Source organism: Streptopelia decaocto (genome assembly GCF_964273445.1).
Source record: "Streptopelia decaocto genome assembly, chromosome: 22".
Classification (NCBI taxonomy): Eukaryota; Metazoa; Chordata; class Aves; order Columbiformes; family Columbidae; genus Streptopelia; species Streptopelia decaocto.
Genome location: NC_138677.1, coordinates 2,036,435 through 2,056,114, shown reverse-complemented (window position 1 = coordinate 2,056,114; position 19,680 = coordinate 2,036,435). Strand labels below are relative to the sequence as shown.

General features: G+C 50.2%; 2 protein-coding genes across 2 annotated transcripts; both read left to right on the top strand.

Moving 5' to 3' along the window:
• Positions 1-7,469: 7,469 nt before the first annotated feature.
• LOC309449173 (feather keratin 2-like) lies at positions 7,470-7,778 on the top strand (the record flags this gene model as incomplete). The annotated part of the gene is made up of 1 exon (XM_082071119.1): positions 7,470-7,778. The coding sequence occupies one exon, from the start codon at positions 7,470-7,472 to the stop codon at positions 7,776-7,778; it is 309 nt and encodes a 102-aa protein (XP_081927245.1).
• Positions 7,779-16,771: 8,993 nt separating this feature from the next.
• Positions 16,772-17,080, top strand: LOC309449164 (feather keratin Cos1-2-like; the record flags this gene model as incomplete). Its single annotated transcript, XM_082071108.1, has 1 exon — positions 16,772-17,080. One exon carries the CDS (start codon positions 16,772-16,774, stop codon positions 17,078-17,080), a length of 309 nt encoding a protein of 102 aa, XP_081927234.1.
• Between the last annotated feature and the right edge of the window lie 2,600 nt (positions 17,081-19,680).

Genomic DNA, 19,680 nt, shown 5'->3' with positions numbered 1-19,680 from the left:
TGTCCCACTCTTCTCAGCACCCGGAAGCACCTACAACACTGCTGTAATGCAAGAAAGACGTGATGCAAGAAACACCTTGGCCAAGTGGAGTGTGTTCAGCAGAAGGTGTTCCAGGATGGTGAGGAGCTGGAGCACTTGTGTGGGGAGCCGTGGCTGAGGGCACGGGGCTTGCTGAAGACAATATTCGTTGTGAGAATGAAGAGCAGCTTTGGAGTAGCAGTGGTGAGGTCCCACAGAAGACGGATCCAGGCTCAACACTGGCTGTGTGTGGCTGGAGGACTAGAGACAATGGGCTCACATTCAGACATGAGAGGTTTGTACCTGGTAGGAAGAAAATGGTTTTCAGAAAAGGTGGGTCAGGCCGTGAAAGAGGTTTCCCAGGGACATTGTCCAGTCACCCTCCTTGGACATGGTTCCCATTTACTGCAGGGTGACAATAAACTGTGGCAGATGGTCTCTGTTAACCCCCCTGCCCTCCCCACTAAGAAAAACGATAATAGGAGGAAAATGGAGAGAGATTTGCAAGTTGGAAAAGTTAAAAATGCTATACTAATGCAAGTAATAAAGAGAGAAAATAATACAAAATATACAAAACCAGTCTTGAATTTCCTGGGGTAATGCAGTGTTTCCCACCATGGAGCCGGTGTCACTCCGGTGGCTGCATGTGGGAGATTTGAGGGATTTTCTTGAAATTAATGTGTGGATGGGTTTCTGTTAGATGGAGATTTGTTACTGAACTAGCCAGGCCCAAAGGAATTTCAAGGCCACCTCGGAAAGCTGAAAACAGGAGCTGCTGTGGGATGGAGGCAGTTCTACATCAAGAGAACTATTAGCAGTGAGACTTGGGTGCGTGGACAGCTCATGAACATAGACAATATCCAATCAGCTAATGCATGTTTGTAGCATGGATGTGTGATCAGGAAATAACTGCGTATATAAGGAGGGTTTTTCTGTAATAAATGGCTTTGCTTGAATTCATATTGGATTGTGTGGAGTCCATGATTTTTCACCCTTGCAGCTGCAGGGCAGGCACCCAGAAGCCCTGGGCTGGACTTCTCAGTTAACCAGACCTGGATTCAGAGATGCAGGGTCTGGAACCAGGCCTAGGATAGCAGGCACGACAGGCAGGGTCCTCTTCAGATGCCGGCCATGGTCAAAGAGGATGAGACCCTTGTGATGTCTCACTCTTATAGGGTGTATGATGTGTGTGGGGTGGAATACTCTGTCAATTTTAGTCACCTGTTCTCTTTGCTCCTCCTTGCAAATACACCTCTCTCACTTATGGGACATGCAATATTTATCAGTAAGCTTGACTGCTATAGCAATAAGTCTAAACCTGGGCCTCTCCTGCATGTCGTTGCTACTGCTATCAGCTCCAGAGCGAAGAGTCTCAAAAAACATGCATCCAAATTCAGAAAAGTGCAGTTACTTAGAAGAACTTAGCTGAGGGGAAAATTCACTACAAGAGAAACTGGTCTTGTTTTAAAGAAAACCAGGACAGGCACTCATGGCTTGAGACCAATGATCTCTGAAGGTCATTTGCAACTTGATTATGCTCTGATCCTATAATGCCAAGACAGCCTTTTGTGCCTTCTTGGCCCACTGGATACAGGTCCAGCAATGAGGTGAAGGAGCTTAGGTTCTCAGGCGAGAAGACAGGCAGTGTGCAGGAGCTGTCCTGAATGCTCTGAGTAAGTGTGGCAGAGTGCAAACCCCCCTCTCTCCCCCTCCCTCCTTCAGTATGGAAGGAGTAGGCACATCTCCCTCTCTCTCTGCTACTTGAGGCTAACAGCTTCTTTTATTTGGCCGCAGAGCACCCTGGCCAGGGCCATTAAGAAAAGGGAGTGCCGAGGCGACACTGAGCCGTGGGCACCTGCGGCCAGTGTGGGGGATGTTTGGTGGCTTCAGGGGCAGCCACAGCCAGTGTGGGGGTGCAAAGAAGCTTCTAGAATGTCTACAGTCAGATCTGATCAGCCAATATAAAAACGGAACTCTCGTCAAGGCTCCGCCCATTGTCGTGGGTCTCTCGGAGCATGATCAAGATGCTGACGCCGAGAGCCCCTCTCCCCGGGATGGAGACTGCGCTTGCCTTGCCGCCACGGGTGTGAGCAAAACTTCTCGCAGGATTGCGAGTATATTTATACTTTTTGTGCACATGAGCACATGTAAAATTAATCCTCGCATAATCGCGGGTGTATTTTCCTTCCGTGCACATTTGCACGTGTAACTTTCTGTGCACATTTGCACGCGTACTTTCCGTGCTTAATAGAAGCACGTGTACTTTCTGTGCACATTTGCACGCGTAACTTTCTGGGCTCAATACGAGCACGTGTATAAATTATTTCCTCGCACAATCGCGAGTGTGTTTTCCTCCCGTGCTTCCACATAAGGACGTGTAATATTCCGTGCACATTTGCACATGTAAGTAAATTAACCCTTGCAGGATTGAAAGTGTATTATAAATTTACCCTCGCAGAATCGCGAGTGTACACTTCCTGTACTCACTACGAGTACGTGCATCTCTTTAAAAATAATCCCACACTGTGTTTAGGCAAGTGTGTACTTCTCCGGGACTCAGGGATGGCTCCAGCATTGTTTTGGTGAAGCCACATGCATGCACTCTGTGGGCCGCCTGTTGTATTAGTTGCTGCCCCTTAATAATTTTCCTCAACTGATATCCGAACCTGTATTTAAGTCACTTTTGGAGTGTTAAAACCCTGTTTCTCACCGGTTTAATAAAAGTTGTTTTGGACCCTGTTGTCCCTTAAACTAACCTCGGGGTGCCTCCATGACAGTAAGATAAGAAAAAATTGCAGAAGGCATCTCTGCACCAACTAGAAGATCGTACGATCTGTGCACCCCAGGTCTTGGGACAAGTTTTCCCAAAGATGCTGTGGCAGTATTTTCCCTTCCTGTTCTCCAGCTTTTCTTTTCCACCTGGTCTTTCCCTCACCCCAAAATTCTACCTCTCAAGGCTGGCGTTAGGACAGGTTCTCCTGGGCTTTCCTGTGACAGTATTGCCTCTGCCTTGTCAATACCCCATTAATTCCTCCTTCTCCTCAGTACTTGCTTCACAATGTTGAGCTTCCCAAGGAAAAAGAAAAGGTGTATTCAGCAAAGTGACGGTAGTGACTGAACTGCCTTGTGTTGTTCTACCCCAGTATAGCCCACATACACAGAGATGTTTAGAAAACAGAGGCTACACCCAAGTCATGACTAAGTATAGTCAATACCATACTAGTTGACAATCACTGCACAACCTTCTCCAACAACCTGATCCAATAACCAGTCCTGAGCAGGATGAAACAAAGACATGGGCTGGGATGCAGAAGAACTTTAATGAGTCAAAAAGAAAACAAAAGAAGGTGGTTCTGAGGGGCAGCTCCAGTACCCAGAACACCAGGGACAGACAGGAGTATGTGACCCATGGCTGTGATGCACATCCAGCCGGGTGTCCACCTGCCTGTCCCACAGAGGGAGCAGGGCCAGCAGGTCCTCCCTAGGCTGGCTTTGTGGGGCTCACAGCCCAGGGGATCACAGGAGAGCAAGGACACAAAAAAAAGGGAGACACTGGAAGAGGGGAAAGGCAGCATGGGCCATGCTTTCTGCGAGCCCAGGCTGGTCCTGTCTTTTTGCAAAGCGTGCTGGGGTTGCTCAGCCCATCTCAAAGCAACAACCTGATGATTTGTCTCCAGTCCAGCCCTGTCTTTTGGGTCCCTGGTTTCCTTCCCCATGGCCATCACCAGCAGCTTTAGCAGGGGAAACACCTCCTGGTGCCACAGATGCCGCTGCCCAAGCCAGAGAGGCCAAAGCCCCCGGAGTTGATGGGCACTCCCTGAGAGCTGAGGATGCTGCCAACGGCAGCGGAGGTGGAGGATCCCACGGCGGTGTTCTGCGGGAAGGAAGTGAGGATGGGGCCGGGCAGGGTCACCACCACAGCTGGGGGCTCAATGACCACTCTGGAGTCCTGGCACTGCTGGACACAGGGCTCATTGCAGCTGTTGGCCAGCGGGGTTGGGCCGCAGGGCTGGCAGGGCAGGCACGGGTTGTAGCAGGACATGTCTTGAGGCTGGAGCTGCACCTGGGAGAGAGGGCAGGGGGAGGCAGGGCATGAGGGATGGCATAGTATCAGTCTTTCTCCCAACCATGAGAGATCCAAGGAACAAAATGGAGATGAGAGTTGGAGGCTGTGTAGGTGACCCACAGGCTTTTCCTTCATACAACCCTGCCAAGATTGACCAGGGAGATCCCCACGTAGCCCATAGCTCAGGAGACACTTCAGCCACACCCCAGAGTCTCTCCTTGTCACAGGTTCTGCCCCCTGTCTGCTCCCATGGCGAGCAGCCTCAACACCCTGCATGGGACAAAGGGACAAAGAAACCCCAGAGGAGGAGGAGGAAGAGGAGGAGAATGGTTGTCCGACTCACCTCAGTTCCAAGAAGAGGGAGGCGAGAGGAGTGGATGCGAGAGTGAGGTGCAGGACCCACTTTTATACTGCTCCTGCACCGCCCCAGGCCCACAGTCACTGCACGCGGGCAGTAATTTTCCAAGAGACTCACTTCCAAAGCAAAATATCCTAATTAATGACATAGGTTGTGTTTTTGTTTCTGTCAACGCTCCCATTTCAATTCCGCATTTCTGCCATGCCCTCCAGGCCACAGCCGCTCATGTCAAGTACCATATGAGAAGCGCAAGGATTTCTTGTGTGATAAAACATCAGTAGCTGCCAAAAATATGCTCTAGGTAGAGCCCCATGGAGCAGGTTTTTTCCTGACAAATGAGGGGCATTTAGGGGCTCAGGACAATGTCTTATTCCTCCCACTCTCCTCACACCACAATGCACTTTGGCTGCACACTTTGGACCTGACCAGCTAGAGACACAATGGTTTGGGCACATTTCCAAACACTGGCCACCCTGTGAGCCCCTTGAGCTGTGGGAGTGCTGGCAAGAAGGTCACACTGAGACTGAAGGCCATTGGGGTTTCCAGGAGCTGTGTACTCAGGTCCAGCCCAGTGGTCAGAGCTGGTTTTCCTGGGGCTGGGATGGAGCTGCCCTGGCCCCAGGGGAATTTATCCCTGTGTGGGATACAGGCCTGCAGACAGCATGCACTCCTGGCTTGGACTCACACCAGAAGCCTGACACACGGCCAATCCAAAACCAGAGTGTGACTCGCATGGGTAGGGAGAGTCTATCCCAGGTAGCTTGCCTGCTGAAGACACTCCCTTGGCCTGCTGGGATGCGTCCCATCTGACTCCACGTCTGCAGGGCAGGGAAATGCTTCGCCTCTTTGAAGTTGTCTCAGAGCTGTTTTTCTACCCAGGTCCCTTTGGATCCCGTCCAGTCCCTGAGCATCCCCAGCACATGGCACTGCAGGGTCCTGACAGCCCTCACTCCCTGGGTAGTTTGGGGAGGTTTCTTTGCCTCTCCAATGGTACTGGTTGGTGCTCCAGCAAGAGGAGGGCTTTGGGGCAGTGGAGGGGAGACCTGCTGATACCCTAACGCCAGGAGATGTTTTTCCTGGTGATACAGGGAATAGACAATTAACTAATGAACACTTAAAGAACTGACACTTGAGAACTACCCCTACCCCAGGTCACTAAAGACACTTAGAGAGCTAACCCTTTAACCCACATCACTATTGCCCAGCCTTGCTTAGCTCTGTCTAACTTATTGTACGAAAAACAGGACTTCACTGATGCCTTGCAAAAATGATAATCCTTGGGTGCATCCTTGATGCATCCTTGGGTGAACTAGATAACAGAAACTTGGGCACAGGACAGGAGCTCCACCAGTTTTAACCAACTCAGCAGTCTGAGTCCCAACCAACTCATCACACCGGACCAAAGGTGACCGTGTACAGAGAGAGGACCCGGGTTCACGATCTCTGCTCAGCTGCAACCAGGAGGAGCCGGAGGTGGAGACTGTGGAAATGGTCTCCCGAACTCTTTGTAATATGAACCGCCTTCTTGGGGACAGGTTATGAATATGTACAGGCGTTCCTAAACCTTTCATGAATATGTAACACTTCACTGCATTTAACCAAGTTCACAGCTACTGTAATTTAACACGTATTAGATGAAATGATTCCCCGTTTGTCCGGATTTGTAAATAAATACATACCTTCCTTATAACCTCAAGTGTTAAGGTCATTCCGCGCCTCACTGGGACCCAGGGATGAGTCCCAGGTGGAGTGGAGATTTCTGCAATGCTTTTGTTCCTTCCTTTTACTGACAATTCTGGAGAGCTTCTCAGCACCGCCCAGTCTGTTTGGCCAGGACAATGAAGTTTGTGTGTCTGTTCTCTTCCACCCTTCAAGTCTCTCCCTGATGCTGACCCCTGCCCCTTTGGGCACAGCTACCCAAAGGAGTTCTGTTTTCTGAGACCACCCACGTATTTCTTGAACAATCTCCTTATTTAGCATGAAGGACGAGCAGAGGGAGGAGATGAGCCGCCCAATCTTCTCTTGGATGTGAATGGACTGAAGCATAAAACTCCTAACTCGAGACACCTCTGTGCAGTATGCTGTGTGGCAATAATGAAATTTCATTGCACTCACCACCAAGACAGATACAGAGACTGTCAGACTGACAAGTGGAGAAATCTTCCCTTCCTTCTGATATTCAAATCTCTTTCTCTTCCTCTTCCTCTTCCTCTTCCTATTCCTCTTCCATCTTTCCTCTTTCCCTTTCTCTCTCTCTTTCCTTCTATCTTTATTCTGGACACTCAAAGGTAACATTGTTTTGACTTTTGTTGTTGAAGTCTTGTGAAGTTTTATGATATAGTTACAAACTTCTGCCAAGACACTATTTGCTGTAATTCCACTGAGGCATCTCAAGCCAGCACATGAAAGAAGCTTGCATGGCAGAGCAGGCATTTCAGAAATGAGGAAATGAAATGACAGCATTGATGGGCACCAAAATAGAAACTTTACATATGATGCTCTGCTTTGGAAGTGAGTCTGCTGGAAATTACTGCCCGCGTGCAGTGACTGTGATCCTGGGGCGGTGCAGGAGCAGTATAAAAGCGGGTCCTTCTCCTGACTCTCCCATCCACTCCTCTTGCCTCCGTCTCCTTGGGATCAAGGTGAGTATGAAGCCCTATCTGCACCTCCTTCTCCTCCTCCTCCTTTAAGATTTCTCATTGTATTCCTGCCCTTTAGTCCCATGCAGGTTCTGGAGGATGTTTGTAGTGTAGAGAGGGAATTGGTCAGAAAGTGTGACATGGTGGTGTATTGTTTGAGGTGTCTCCTTGAGCTCTGGGCAAGGTGGGATCCCCTTGGGTTTCATCGCTCATGGTGGGGCTGCCTGAGGGGAAGGAGAAGTGTGTGTGCCCCCTACACATTGTCCAGCTCTTGTCTGCAGGCCATACCTTGTCTTGCTCATGCTGGGGTGACAAGCTGCTCCTCACTCATCTCCACTGTACTTCTTCCCCCTGCCCTCTCTCCCAGGTGCAGCTCCAGCCACAAGACATGTCCTGCTACAACCCGTGCCTGCCCTGCCAGCCCTGTGGCCCAACCCCGCTGGCCAACAGCTGCAATGAGCCCTGTGTCAGGCAGTGCCAGGACTCCAATGTTTACATCCAGCCCTCCCCCGTGGTGGTGACCCTGCCCGGCCCCATCCTCAGCTCCTTCCCGCAGAACACCGCCGTGGGATCCTCCACCTCCGCTGCCGTTGGCAGCATCCTCAGCTCTCAGGGAGTGCCCATCAACACCGGGGGCTTTGGCTTCTCTGGTTTGGGCAGCGGCATCTGCGGCACGAGGAGGTGTTTCCCCTGCTAAAGCTGCTGTTGATGGCCCTGGGGAAGGACCCCAGGGACACACAAGATGGGACTGGACTTGGGAGGGAGAATTGGGTTGTTGGTTTCAGAGGGGCTGAGCAACCCTGGCATCTCTTGCAAAAGGATGGGGCCAGATTGGGCTCTCAGAAAGCACGACCCATGTTGCCTTTCCCCTCATCCAGTGTCTCCCCTTCCTCTAGTGTCCTTGTACTCTTGTGCTCCCCTGGGCTGTGAGTCCCACAAAGTCAGCCTAGGGAGGACCTGCTGGCCCTGCTCCCTCTGTGGGACAGGCAGACGGAGACCTGGTTCAATGTCTTCCACAGCCATGAGTTACGGACTCATTAAAGTTCTTCTGCACGTGAGCTCATGTCTCTGTGTCATCTTTTCCTCTGCAGATGCTTTCCCCAGGTGCCCAGGGAGAAGAATGGTCTTCAAGAATGATGCTGGGAGGGCTGTTTTCAGTGTGGTTGTGTGGTGGCTTTTGGCACAATTGTGTTTATTCTGACTGGGATGGAATTCTCTTTCCCTACAGCAGTGTTCATAATGCTGTGCTTTGCAGTTGTAGCTGGAACGGTTCTGATGATGGCCGCACTCCCAAAGGCCAATAGGCTGGTGCTAGGCAAGAGCCTGGGAGGGGACATAGGCAGGACATCTGCAGGACAGCTGACTCAGAAAGGGTCACCAAAGGGACATTAGATACCATATGACTCTGTGCTGAGCAAGAACTGTAAGAGAAATAAGGAGGAAGTGGAGGGGTCATTCAATATTTGTCCATTCATTTTTCAAAACAACCGCTACAATGTACTCTGGCCTTGCTTTGCAGGAATTGGCTGAAAATCACCTCCTGATAGAAAACAGGGAATAAATCTTTCTTACTATGCTTTGCTTGTCTACGTGGCCTCTGCATTTCTTACTCACACTGCTTGTATCTCAGCCTACACATCTGGAATGTCTGTAATTCTCCATGTCTTGCTCAAGGAGGTGGAAGCGATAGAGCATCTTGGTGCACGTCTGGTGACCAGACAAGGTCACCTCACTCCAGTCTTTTTGGTGCTTCCTGTGGGGTTTGAGACAGCAGCAGTTTTGATTTGAGCAGGTTTTAGCTGTAGCAGTTACCAATTTACAGGTCACTGTACAGCAAAGGCAGTTTGCTTACTGCACTGCTTATCTCTTGATTTTGCTGATGTTTGGAACATGTTAACAGAACCAAATGATCTGGGTTTTGTCCTGGCATTGGGGCCCTTACAGTGCTGGGGGAGCTGTCTAGTGGAGAGGATGAGGAAATTCAGCTCCCTCTTCCCAGAGAAACCGATGTGGGGGTGTTTTCTTGTGTATACCCCCGGGGTCCTTGCTCATTCTTAAGTGAGATGTTTACTGCTATTAATTAAAACCGTTGATTTAATGTGAGGTTTGTGGACTCTGGTGTAAAGCTGGGGATAACTGCAAGTTCTTCTGCATCCCAGTCCAAGCCTCTGTGTCATCCTTTTCCCTGCAGACATTGTCCCAAGATACCCATTGAGGGAAATGTTCCTCACGGTGATTCTGGGAAGGACTTCTTGGGGATGGTTGGGCGGTGGTTGTTAACACAAAGATTTTTACGTGAACGACTGTGGCCATTCTTTTCAAAGTACTTGTTCTTCAGTAGGTGCTCAGGCATCGAACTGGTGCTGCAAAGTGGTGGATGATTGCTTTTGCATCACTTGTTATTTCATTTTTTTTTTTCTTACTTCCCCTCTAGGAGTGTCCTTATCTTGACCCAAAGGTATTTTGCTCTCCTTTTCTTCCAAATCTGCCCCCATACTATTGGGACAGTGGATGAAGGGAACAGTTGGTAGGTGATTAATGCTGACTGGGTTCTACACACCACAGAGACCCACATGCAGTGCATGTTGTCCTCATCTTGCTCCTTTCTGTTCTGTGCCCAGAGCTTCCTGGGATTGTTTCTGGAGGGAGGGAGCAGGGAGAGGCACTGGCAGGAGAAGAGGCAGCGGGTGCAAGCTGAGTGTCTCCAAGGACTTTTCAGAATTTCACCAAAGCCGCATGGTGAGCAGCAGCAAAGGCTTCAGAGTGGCTTGTAGATGAGGAAAGGAGCTGCTCAACTTCTGTAGAACACAGCTGGGCAAGATGATGCATGTCCAGATAAAACCAGCCCTGTTTCCCCATGAATCCCTCATGCCCTGAAAGGCAGCAGCCCAACAGCAGGGCCAGGGAAAGATTCTTTTGCAGTAACGCCAGCAACACAGGTGCAACTCCAGCACAGTTCCTGGGCACCAAGCACACTCATCAGCATCCTGGCCATGGTGACCAGGACCTCAGATAGGAGATACAGGGTAGTGACTGTCCCACTCTTCTCAGCACCCGGAAGCACCTACAACACTGCTGTAATGCAAGAAAGACGTGATGCAAGAAACACCTTGGCCGAGTGTGTTCAGCAGAAGGTGTTCCAGGATGGTGAGGAGCTGGAGCACTTGTGTGGGAAGCAGTGGCTGAGGGTACGGGGCTTGCTGAAGACAATATTCGTTGTGAGAATGAAGAGCAGCTTTGGAGTAGCAGTGGTGAGGTCCCACAGAAGACGGATCCAGGCTCAACACTGGCTGTGTGTGGCTGGAGGACTAGAGACAATGAGCTCATGTTCAGACATGAGAGGTTTGTACCTGGTAGGAAGAAAATGGTTTTCAGAAAAGGTGGGTCAGGCCGTGAAAGAGGTTTCCCGGGGACATTGTCCAGTCACCCTCCTTGGACATGGTTCCCTTTTACTGCGGGGTGACAATAAACTGTGGCAGATGGTCTCTGTTAAACCCCCTGCCTCCCCACTAAGAAAAACGATAATAGGAGGAAAATGGAGAGAGATTTGCAAGTTGGAAAAGTTAAAAATGCTATACTAATGCAAGTAATAAAGAGAGAAAATAATACAAAATATACAAAACCAGTCTTGAATTTCCTGGGGTAATGCAGTGTTTCCCACCATGGAGCCGGTGTCACTCCGGTGGCTGCATGTGGGAGATTTGAGGGATTTTCTTGAAATTAATGTGTGGATGGGTTTCTGTTAGATGGAGATTTGTTACTGAACTAGCCAGGCCCAAAGGAATTTCAAGGCCACCTCGGAAAGCTGAAAACAGGAGCTGCTGTGGGAGTGAGGCAGTTCTACATCAAGAGAACTATTAGCAGTGAGACTCGGGTGCGTGGACAGCTCATGAACATAGACAATATCCAATCAGCTAATGCATGTTTGTAGCATGGATGTGTGATCAGGAAATAACTGCGTATATAAGGAGGCTTGTTTCTGTAATAAATGGCTTTGCTTGAATTCATATTGGATTGTGTGGAGTCCATGATTTTTCACCCTTGCAGCTGCAGGGCAGGCACCCAGAAGCCCTGGGCTGGACTTCTCAGTTAACCAGACCTGGATTCAGAGATGCAGGGTCTGGAACCAGGCCTAGGATAGCAGGCACGACAGGCAGGGTCCTCTTCAGATGCCGACCATGGTCGAAGAGGACGAGACCCTTGTGATCTCTCACTCTTATAGGGTGTATGATTTGTGTGGGGTGGAATACTCTGTCAATTTTAGTCACCTGTTCTCTTTGTTCCTCCTTGCAAATACACCTCTCTCACTTATGGGACGTGCAAAATTTATCAGTAAGCTTGACTGCTATAGCAATAAGTCTAAACCTGGGCCTCTCCTGCATGTCGTTGCTACTGCTATCAGCTCCAGAGCGAAGAGTCTCAAAAAACATGCAGCCAAATTCAGAAAAGTGCAGTTACTTAGAAGAACTTAGCTGAGGGGAAAATTCACTACAAGAGAAACTGGTCTTGTTTTAAAGAAAACCAGGACAGGCACTCATGGCTTGAGACCAATGATCTCTGAAGGTCATTTGCAACTTGATTATGCTCTGATCCTATAATGCCAAGACAGCCTTTTTGTGCCTTCTTGGCCCACTGGATACAGGTCCAGCAATGAGGTGAAGGAGCTTAGGTTCTCAGGCGAGAAGACAGGCAGTGTGCAGGAGCTGTCCTGAATGCTCTGAGTAAGTGTGGCAGAGTGCAAACCCCCCTCTCTCCCCCTCCCTCCTTCAGTATGGAAGGAGTAGGCACATCCCCCTCTCTCTCTGCTACTTGAGGCTAACAGCTTCTTTTATTTGGCCGCAGAGCACCCTGGCCAGGGCCATTAAGAAAAGGGAGTGCCGAGGCGACACTGAGCCGTGGGCACCTGCGGCCAGTGTGGGGGATGTTTGGTGGCTTCAGGGGCAGCCACAGCCAGTGTGGGGGTGCAAAGAAGCTTCTAGAATGTCTACAGTCAGATCTGATCAGCCAATATAAAAACGGAACTCTCGTCGAGGCTCCGCCCATTGTCGTGGGTCTCTCGGAGCACGATCAAGATGCTGACGCCGAGAGCCCCTCTCCCCGGGATGGAGACTGCGCTTGCCTTGCCGCCACGGGTGTGAGTAAAACTTCTCGCAGGATTGCGAGTATATTTATACTTTTTGTGCACATGAGCACATGTAAAATTAATCCTCGCATAATCGCGGGTGTATTTTCCTTCCGTGCACATTTGCACGTGTAACTTTCCGTGCACATTTGCACGCGTACTTTCCGTGCTTAATAGAAGCACGTGTACTTTCCGTGCACATTTGCACACGTAACTTTCTGTGCTCAATACGAGCACGTGTATAAATTATTTCCTCGCACAATCGCGAGTGTGTTTTCCTCCCGTGCTTCCACAATAGCACGTGTAATATTCCATGCACATTTGCACATGTAAGTAAATTAACCCTTGCAGGATTGAAAGTGTATTACAAATTTACCCTCGCAGAATCGCGAGTGTACACTTCCTGTACTCACTACGAGTACGTGCATCTCTTTAAAAATAATCCCACACTGTGTTTAGGCAAGTGTGTACTTCTCCGGGACTCAGGGATGGCTCCAGCATTGTTTTGGTGAAGCCACATGCATGCACTCTGTGGGCCGCCTGTTGTATTAGTTGCTGCCCCTTAATAATTTTCCTCAACTGATATCCAAACCTGTATTTAAGTCACTTTTGGAGTGTTAAAACCCTGTTTCTCACCGGTTTAACAAAAGTTGTTTTGGACCCTGTTGTCCCTTAAACTAACCTCGGGGTGCCTCCATGACAGTAAGATAAGAAAAAATTGCAGAAGGCATCTCTGCACCAACTAGAAGATCGTACGATCTGTGCACCCCAGGTCTTGGGACAAGTTTTCCCAAAGATGCTGTGGCAGTATTTTCCCTTCCTGTTCTCCAGCTTTTCTTTTCCACCTGGTCTTTCCCTCACCCCAAAATTCTACCTCTCAAGGCTGGCGTTAGGACAGGTTCTCCTGGGCTTTCCTGGGACAGTATTGCCTCTGCCTTGTCAATACCACATTAATTCCTCCTTCTCCTCAGTACTTGCTTCACAATGTTGAGCTTCCCAAGGAAAAAGAAAAGGTGTATTCAGCAAAGTGATGGTAGTGACTGAACTGCCTTGTGTTGTTCTACCCCAGTATAGCCCACATACACAGAGATGTTTAGAAACCAGAGGCTACACCCAAGTCATGACTAAGTATAGTCAATACCATACTAGTTGACAATCACTGCACAACCTTCTCCAACAACCTGATCCAATAACCAGTCCTGAGCAGGATGAGACAAAGACATGGGCTGGGATGCAGAAGAACTTTAATGAGTCAAAAAGAAAACAAAAGAAGGTGGTTCTGAGGGGCAGCTCCAGTACCCAGAACACCGGGGGCAGACAGGAGTATGTGACCCATGGCTGTGATGCACTTCCAGCCGGGTGTCCACCTGCCTGTCCCACAGAGGGAGCAGGGCCAGCAGGTCCTCCCTAGGCTGGCTTTGTGGGACTCACAGTCCAGGGGAGCACAGGAGAACAAGGACACAAAAAAAAGGGAGACACTGGAAGAGGGGAAAGGCAGCATGGGCCATGCTTTCTGAGAGCCCAGTCTGGTCCTGTCTTTTTGCAAAGGGTGCTAGGGTTGCTCAGCTCATCTCAAAGCAACAACCTGATGATTTGTCTCCAGTCCAGCCCTGTCTTTTGGGTCCCTGGTTTCCTTCCCCAGGGCCATCACCAGCAGCTTTAGCAGGGGAAACACCTCCTGGTGCCACAGATGCCGCTGCCCAAGCCAGAGAGACCAAAGCCCCCGGAGTTGATGGGCACTCCCTGAGAGCTGAGGATGCTGCCAACGGCAGCGGAGGTGGAGGATCCCACGGCGGTGTTCTGCGGGAAGGAAGTGAGGATGGGGCCGGGCAGGGTCACCACCACAGCTGGGGGCTCAATGACAACTCTGGAGTCCTGGCACTGCTGGACACAGGGCTCATTGCAGCTGTTGGCCAGCGGGGTTGGGCCGCAGGGCTGGCAGGGCAGGCACGGGTTGTAGCAGGACATGTCTTGTGGCTGGAGCTGCACCTGGGAGAGAGGACAGGGGGAGGCAGGGCATGAGGGATGGCATAGTATCAGTCTTTCTCCCAACCATGAGAGAGCCAAGGAACAAAATGGAGACGAGAGTTGGAGGCTGTGTAGGTGACCCACAGGCTTTTCCTTCATACAACCCCTGCCAAGTTTGACCAGGGAGATCCCCACGTAGCCCATAGCTCAGGAGACACTTCAGTCTCTCCTTGTCACAGGTTCTGCCCCCTGTCTGCTCCCATGGCGAGCAGCCTCAACACCCTGCATGGGACAAAGGGACAAAGAAACCCCAGAGGAGGAGGAGGAAGAGGAGGAGAATGGTTGTCCGACTCACCTCAGTTCCAAGAAGAGGGAGGCGAGAGGAGTGGATGCGAGAGTGAGGTGCAGGACCCACTTTTATACTGCTCCTGCACCGCCCCAGGCCCACAGTCACTGCACGCGGGCAGTAATTTTCCAACAGACTCACTTCCAAAGCAAAATATCCTAATTAATGACATAGGTTGTGTTTTTGTTTCTGTCAACGTTCCCATTTCAATTCCGCATTTCTGCCATGTGCTCCAGGCCACAGCCACTCATTTCAAGTACCATATGAGAAGCGCAAGTCTTTCCTGTGCAAGCAAACATCAGTACCTGCCAAAAATATGCTCTATATAGAGCCCCATGGAGCAGGTTTTTTCCTGACAAATGAGGGGCATTTAGGGGCTCAGGACAATGTCTTATTCCTCCCACTCTCCTCACACCACAATGCACTTTGGCTGCACACTTTGGAACTGACCAGCTAGAGACACAATGGTTTGGGCACATTTCCAAACACTCTGGCCACCCTGTGAGCCCCTTGAGCTGTGGGAGTGCCGGCAAGAAGGTCACACTGAGACCGAAGGCCATTAGGGCTTCCAGGAGCTGTGTACTCGGGTCCAGCCCAATCGTCAGAGCTGGTTTTCCTGGGGCTGGGATGGAGCTGCCCTGGCCTCAGGGGAATTTATCCCTGTGTGGGATACAGGCCTGCAGACAGCATGCACTCCTGGCTTGGACTCACACCAGAAGCCTGACACACGGGCAATCCAAAACCAGAGTGTGACTCAGCATGGGTAGGGAGAGTCTATCCCAGGTAGCTTGCCTGCTGAAGGCACTCCCTTGGCCTGCTGGGATGCGTCCCAGCTGACTCCATGTCTGCAGGGCAGGGAAATGCCTCGCCTCTTTGAAGTTGTCTCAGCGCTGATTTTCTACCCAGGTCCCTTCAGATCCCGTCCAGTCCCTGAGCATCCCCAGCACATGGCACTGCAGGGTTCTGACAGCCCTCACTCCCTGGGTAGTTTGGGGAGGTTTCTTTGCCTCTCCAATGGTACTGGTTGGTGCCCCAGCAAGAGGAAGGCTTTGGGGCAGTGGAGGGGAGGCCTGCTGATACCCTAATGCCAGGAGATGTTTTTCCTGGTGATACAGGGAATAGACAATTAACTAATGAACACTTAAAGAACTGACACTGGAGAACTAACCTACCCCAGGTCACTAAAGACACTTAGAGAGCTAACCCTTTAACCCACATCACTATTACCCAGCCTTGCTTAGCTCTGTCTAACTTATTGTACAAAAAACAGGACTGAAGCATAAAACTCCTAACTCGAGACACCTCTGTGCAGTATGCTGTGTGGCATAATGAAATTTCATTGCACTCACCACCAAGACAGATACAGAGACTGTCAGACTGACAAGTGGAGAAATCTTCCCTTCCTTCTGATATTCAAATCTCTTCCTCTTCCTCTTCCTCTTCCTATTCCTCTTCCATCTTTCCTCTTTCCCTTTCTCTCTCTCTTTCCTTCTATCTTTATTCTGGACACTTAAAGGTAACATTGTTTTGACTTTTGTTCTTGAAGTCTTGTGAAGTTTTATGATATAGTTACAAACTTCTGCCAAGACACTATTTGCTGTAATTCCACTGAGGCATCTCAAGCCAGCACATGAAAGAAGCCTGCATGGCAGAGCAGGCATGTCAGAAATGAGGAAACAAAATGACAGCATTGATGGGCACCAAAATAGAAACTTTACATATGATGCTCTGCTTTGGAAGTGAGTCTGCTGGAAATTACTGCCCGCGTGCAGTGACTGTGATCCTGGGGCGGTGCAGGAGCAGTATAAAAGCGGGTCCTTCTCCTGACTCTCTCATCCACTCCTCTTGCCTCCATCTCCTTGGGATCAAGGTGAGTATGAAGCCCTATCTGCACCTCCTTCTCCTCCTCCACCTTTAAGATTTCTCATTGCATTCCTGCCCTTTAGTCCCATGCAGGGTCTGGAGGATGTTTGTAGTGTGAGGGGGAATTGGTCAGAAAGTGTGACATGGTGGTGTATTGTTTGAGGTGTCTCCTTGAGCTGTGGGCAAGGTGGGATCCCCTTGGGCTTCATCGCTCATGGTGGGGCTGCCTGAGGGGAAGGAGAAGTGTGTGTGCCCCCTACACATTGTCCAGCTCTTGTCTGCAGGCCATACCTTGTCTTGCTCATGCTGGGGTGACAAGCTGCTCCTCACTCATCTCCACTGTACTTCTTCCCCCTGCCCTCTCTCCCAGGTGCAGCTCCAGCCACAAGACATGTCCTGCTGCAACCCGTGCCTGCCCTGCCAGCCCTGTGGCCCAACCCCGCTGGCCAACAGCTGCAATGAGCCCTGTGTCAGGCAGTGCCAGGACTCCAATGTTTACATCCAGCCCTCCCCCGTGGTGGTGACCCTGCCCGGCCCCATCCTCAGCTCCTTCCCGCAGAACACCGCCGTGGGATCCTCCACCTCCGCTGCCGTTGGCAGCATCCTCAGCTCTCAGGGAGTGCCCATCAACTCCGGGGGCTTTGGTCTCTCTGGCTTGGGCAGCGGCATCTGCGGCACCAGGAGGTGTTTCCCCTGCTAAAGCTGCTGTTGATGGCCCTGGGGAAGGCCCCCAGGGAGCCACAGGATGGGACTGGACTTGGGAGGGAGAATTGGGTTGTTGGTTTCAGAGCACGGCCCATGCTGCCTTTCCCCTCATCCAGTGTCTCCTGTTCCTCTCGTGTCCTTGTTCTCTTGTGCTCCCCTGGGCTGTGAGTCCCACAAATTCAGCCTAGGGAGGACCTGCTGGCCCTACTCCCTCTGTGGGACAGGCAGACGGAGACCTGGTTCAATATCTTCCACAGCCATGAGTTACAGATTCCTGTCTGCCCCGGGTGCTTCCTGCTCCAGGATCTCCACTCTGATCCACCTCTTTCCCTCTTTTGCCTCATTAAAGTTCTTCTGCACGTGAGCTCATGTCTCTGTGTCATCTTTTCCTCTGCAGATGCTTTCCCAAGGTGCCCAGGGAGAAGAATGGTCTTCAAGAATGATACTGGGAGGGCTGTTTTCAGCGTGGTTGTGTGGTGGCTTTTGGCACAATTGTGTTTATTCTGACTGGGATGGAATTCTCTTTCCCTACAGCAGTGTTCATAATGCTGTGCTTTGCAGTTGTAGCTGGAACTGTTCTGATGACAGCACATCTGTGTTTTGGCTTTTGTTGAGCAGTGCTTGCACAGCAGCAAGTTTGTGTCTCAAGCCACACTCCCAAAGGCCAATAGGCTGGTGCTAGGCAAGAGCCTGTGAGCGGACATAGGCAGGACATCTGCAGGACAGCTGACTCAGAAAGGGTCACCAAAGGGACAGTAGATACCATATGATGCTGTGCTGAGCAAGAACTGTAAGAGAAATAAGGAGGAAGTGGAGGGGTCATTCAATATTTGTTCATTCATTTTTCAAAACAACCACTACATGTACTCTGGCCTTGCTTTGCAGGAATTGGGTGAAAATCACCTCCTGATAGAAAACAGGGAATAAATCTTTCTTACTATGCTTTGCTTGTCTATGTGGCCTCTGCATTTCTTACTCACACTGCTTGTATCTCAGCCTACAACTCTGGAATGTCTGTAATTCTCCATGTCTTGCTGAAGGAGGTGGAAGCGATAGAGCATCTTGGTGCACGTCTGGTGACCAGACAAGGTCACCTCACTCCAGTCTTTTTGGTGCTTCCTGTGGGGTTTGAGACAGCAGCAGTTTTGATTTGAGCAGGTTTTAGCTGTAGCAGTTACCAAGTTACAGGCCACTGTACAGCAAAGGCAGTTTGCTTACTGCACTGCTTATCTCTTGATTTTGCTGATGTTGGGAACATGTTAATAGAACCAAATGCTCTGTGCTTTGTCCTGGCATTGGGGCCCTTACAGTGCTGGGGGAGCTGTCTAGTGGAGAGGATGAGGAAATTCAGCTCCCTCTTCCCAGAGAAACCGATGTGGGAGTGTTTTCTTGTGTATAGCCCCGGGGTCCTTGCTCATTCTTAAGTGAAATGTTTACTGCTATTAATTAAAACCGTTGATTTAATGTGAGGTTTGTGGACTCTGGTGTAAAGCTGGGGATAACTGCAAGTTCTTCTGCATCCCAGTCCAAGCCTCTGTGTCATCCTTTTCCCTGCAGACATTGTCCCAAGATACCCATTGAGGGAAATGTTCCTCACGGTGATTCTGGGAAGGACTTCTTGGGGATGGTTGGGCGGTGGTTGTTAACACAAAAATTTTTACGTGAACGACTGTGGCCATTCTTTTCAAAGTACTTGTTCTTCAGAAGGTGCTCAGGCATTGATCTGGTGCTGCAAAGTGGTGGATGATTGCTTTTGCATCACTTGTTATTTCATTTTTTTTTTTTCTCACTTCCCCCCTAGGAGTGTCCTTATCTTGACCCAAAGGTATTTTGCTCTCCTTTTCTTCCAAATCTGCACCCATACTATTGGGACAGTGGATGAAGAGCACAGTTGGGAGGTGATTAATGCTGACTGAGTTCTACATACCACAGAGACCAAGACACAGCACATGTCGTCCTCATCTTGCTCCTTCCCGTTCTGTGCCCAGAGCTTCCTGGGAATGTTTCTGGAGGGAGGGAGCAGGGAGAGGCACTGGCAGGAGAAGAGGCAGCGGGTGCAGGCTGAGTGTCTCCAAGGGCTGTTCAGAATGTCTCTAAAGCAGTGTGGTGAGCAGCAGCAAAGGCTTCAGAGTGGCTTGTAGATGAGGAAAGGAGCTGCTCAACTGCTGTAGGACACAGCTGGGCAAGATGATGCATGTCCAGATAGAGCCAGCCTTGTTTCCCCATGAATCCCTCATGGCCTGAGAGGCAGCAGCCCAACAGCAGGGCCAGGGAGAGGTGCTCTTCAAATAATGTCAGTAAACAGGTGCAACTCCAGCACTGCTCCTGCGGACCAATAACACTAATCAGCATCCTGGCCAAGGTAAGCAGGACCTCAGATTGGAGATATAGGGTAGTGATTGTCCCACTCTTCTCAGCACCTGAAAGTACCTACAACACTGCTGTGATGCAAGAAAGACGTGATGCAAGAAACACCTTGGCCAAGTGGAGTGTGTTCAGCAGAAGTTGTTCCAGGATGGTGAGGAGCTGGAGCACTTGTGTGGGGAGCAGTGGCTGAGGGCACGGGGCTTGCTGAGCATGAATACAATATTTGTT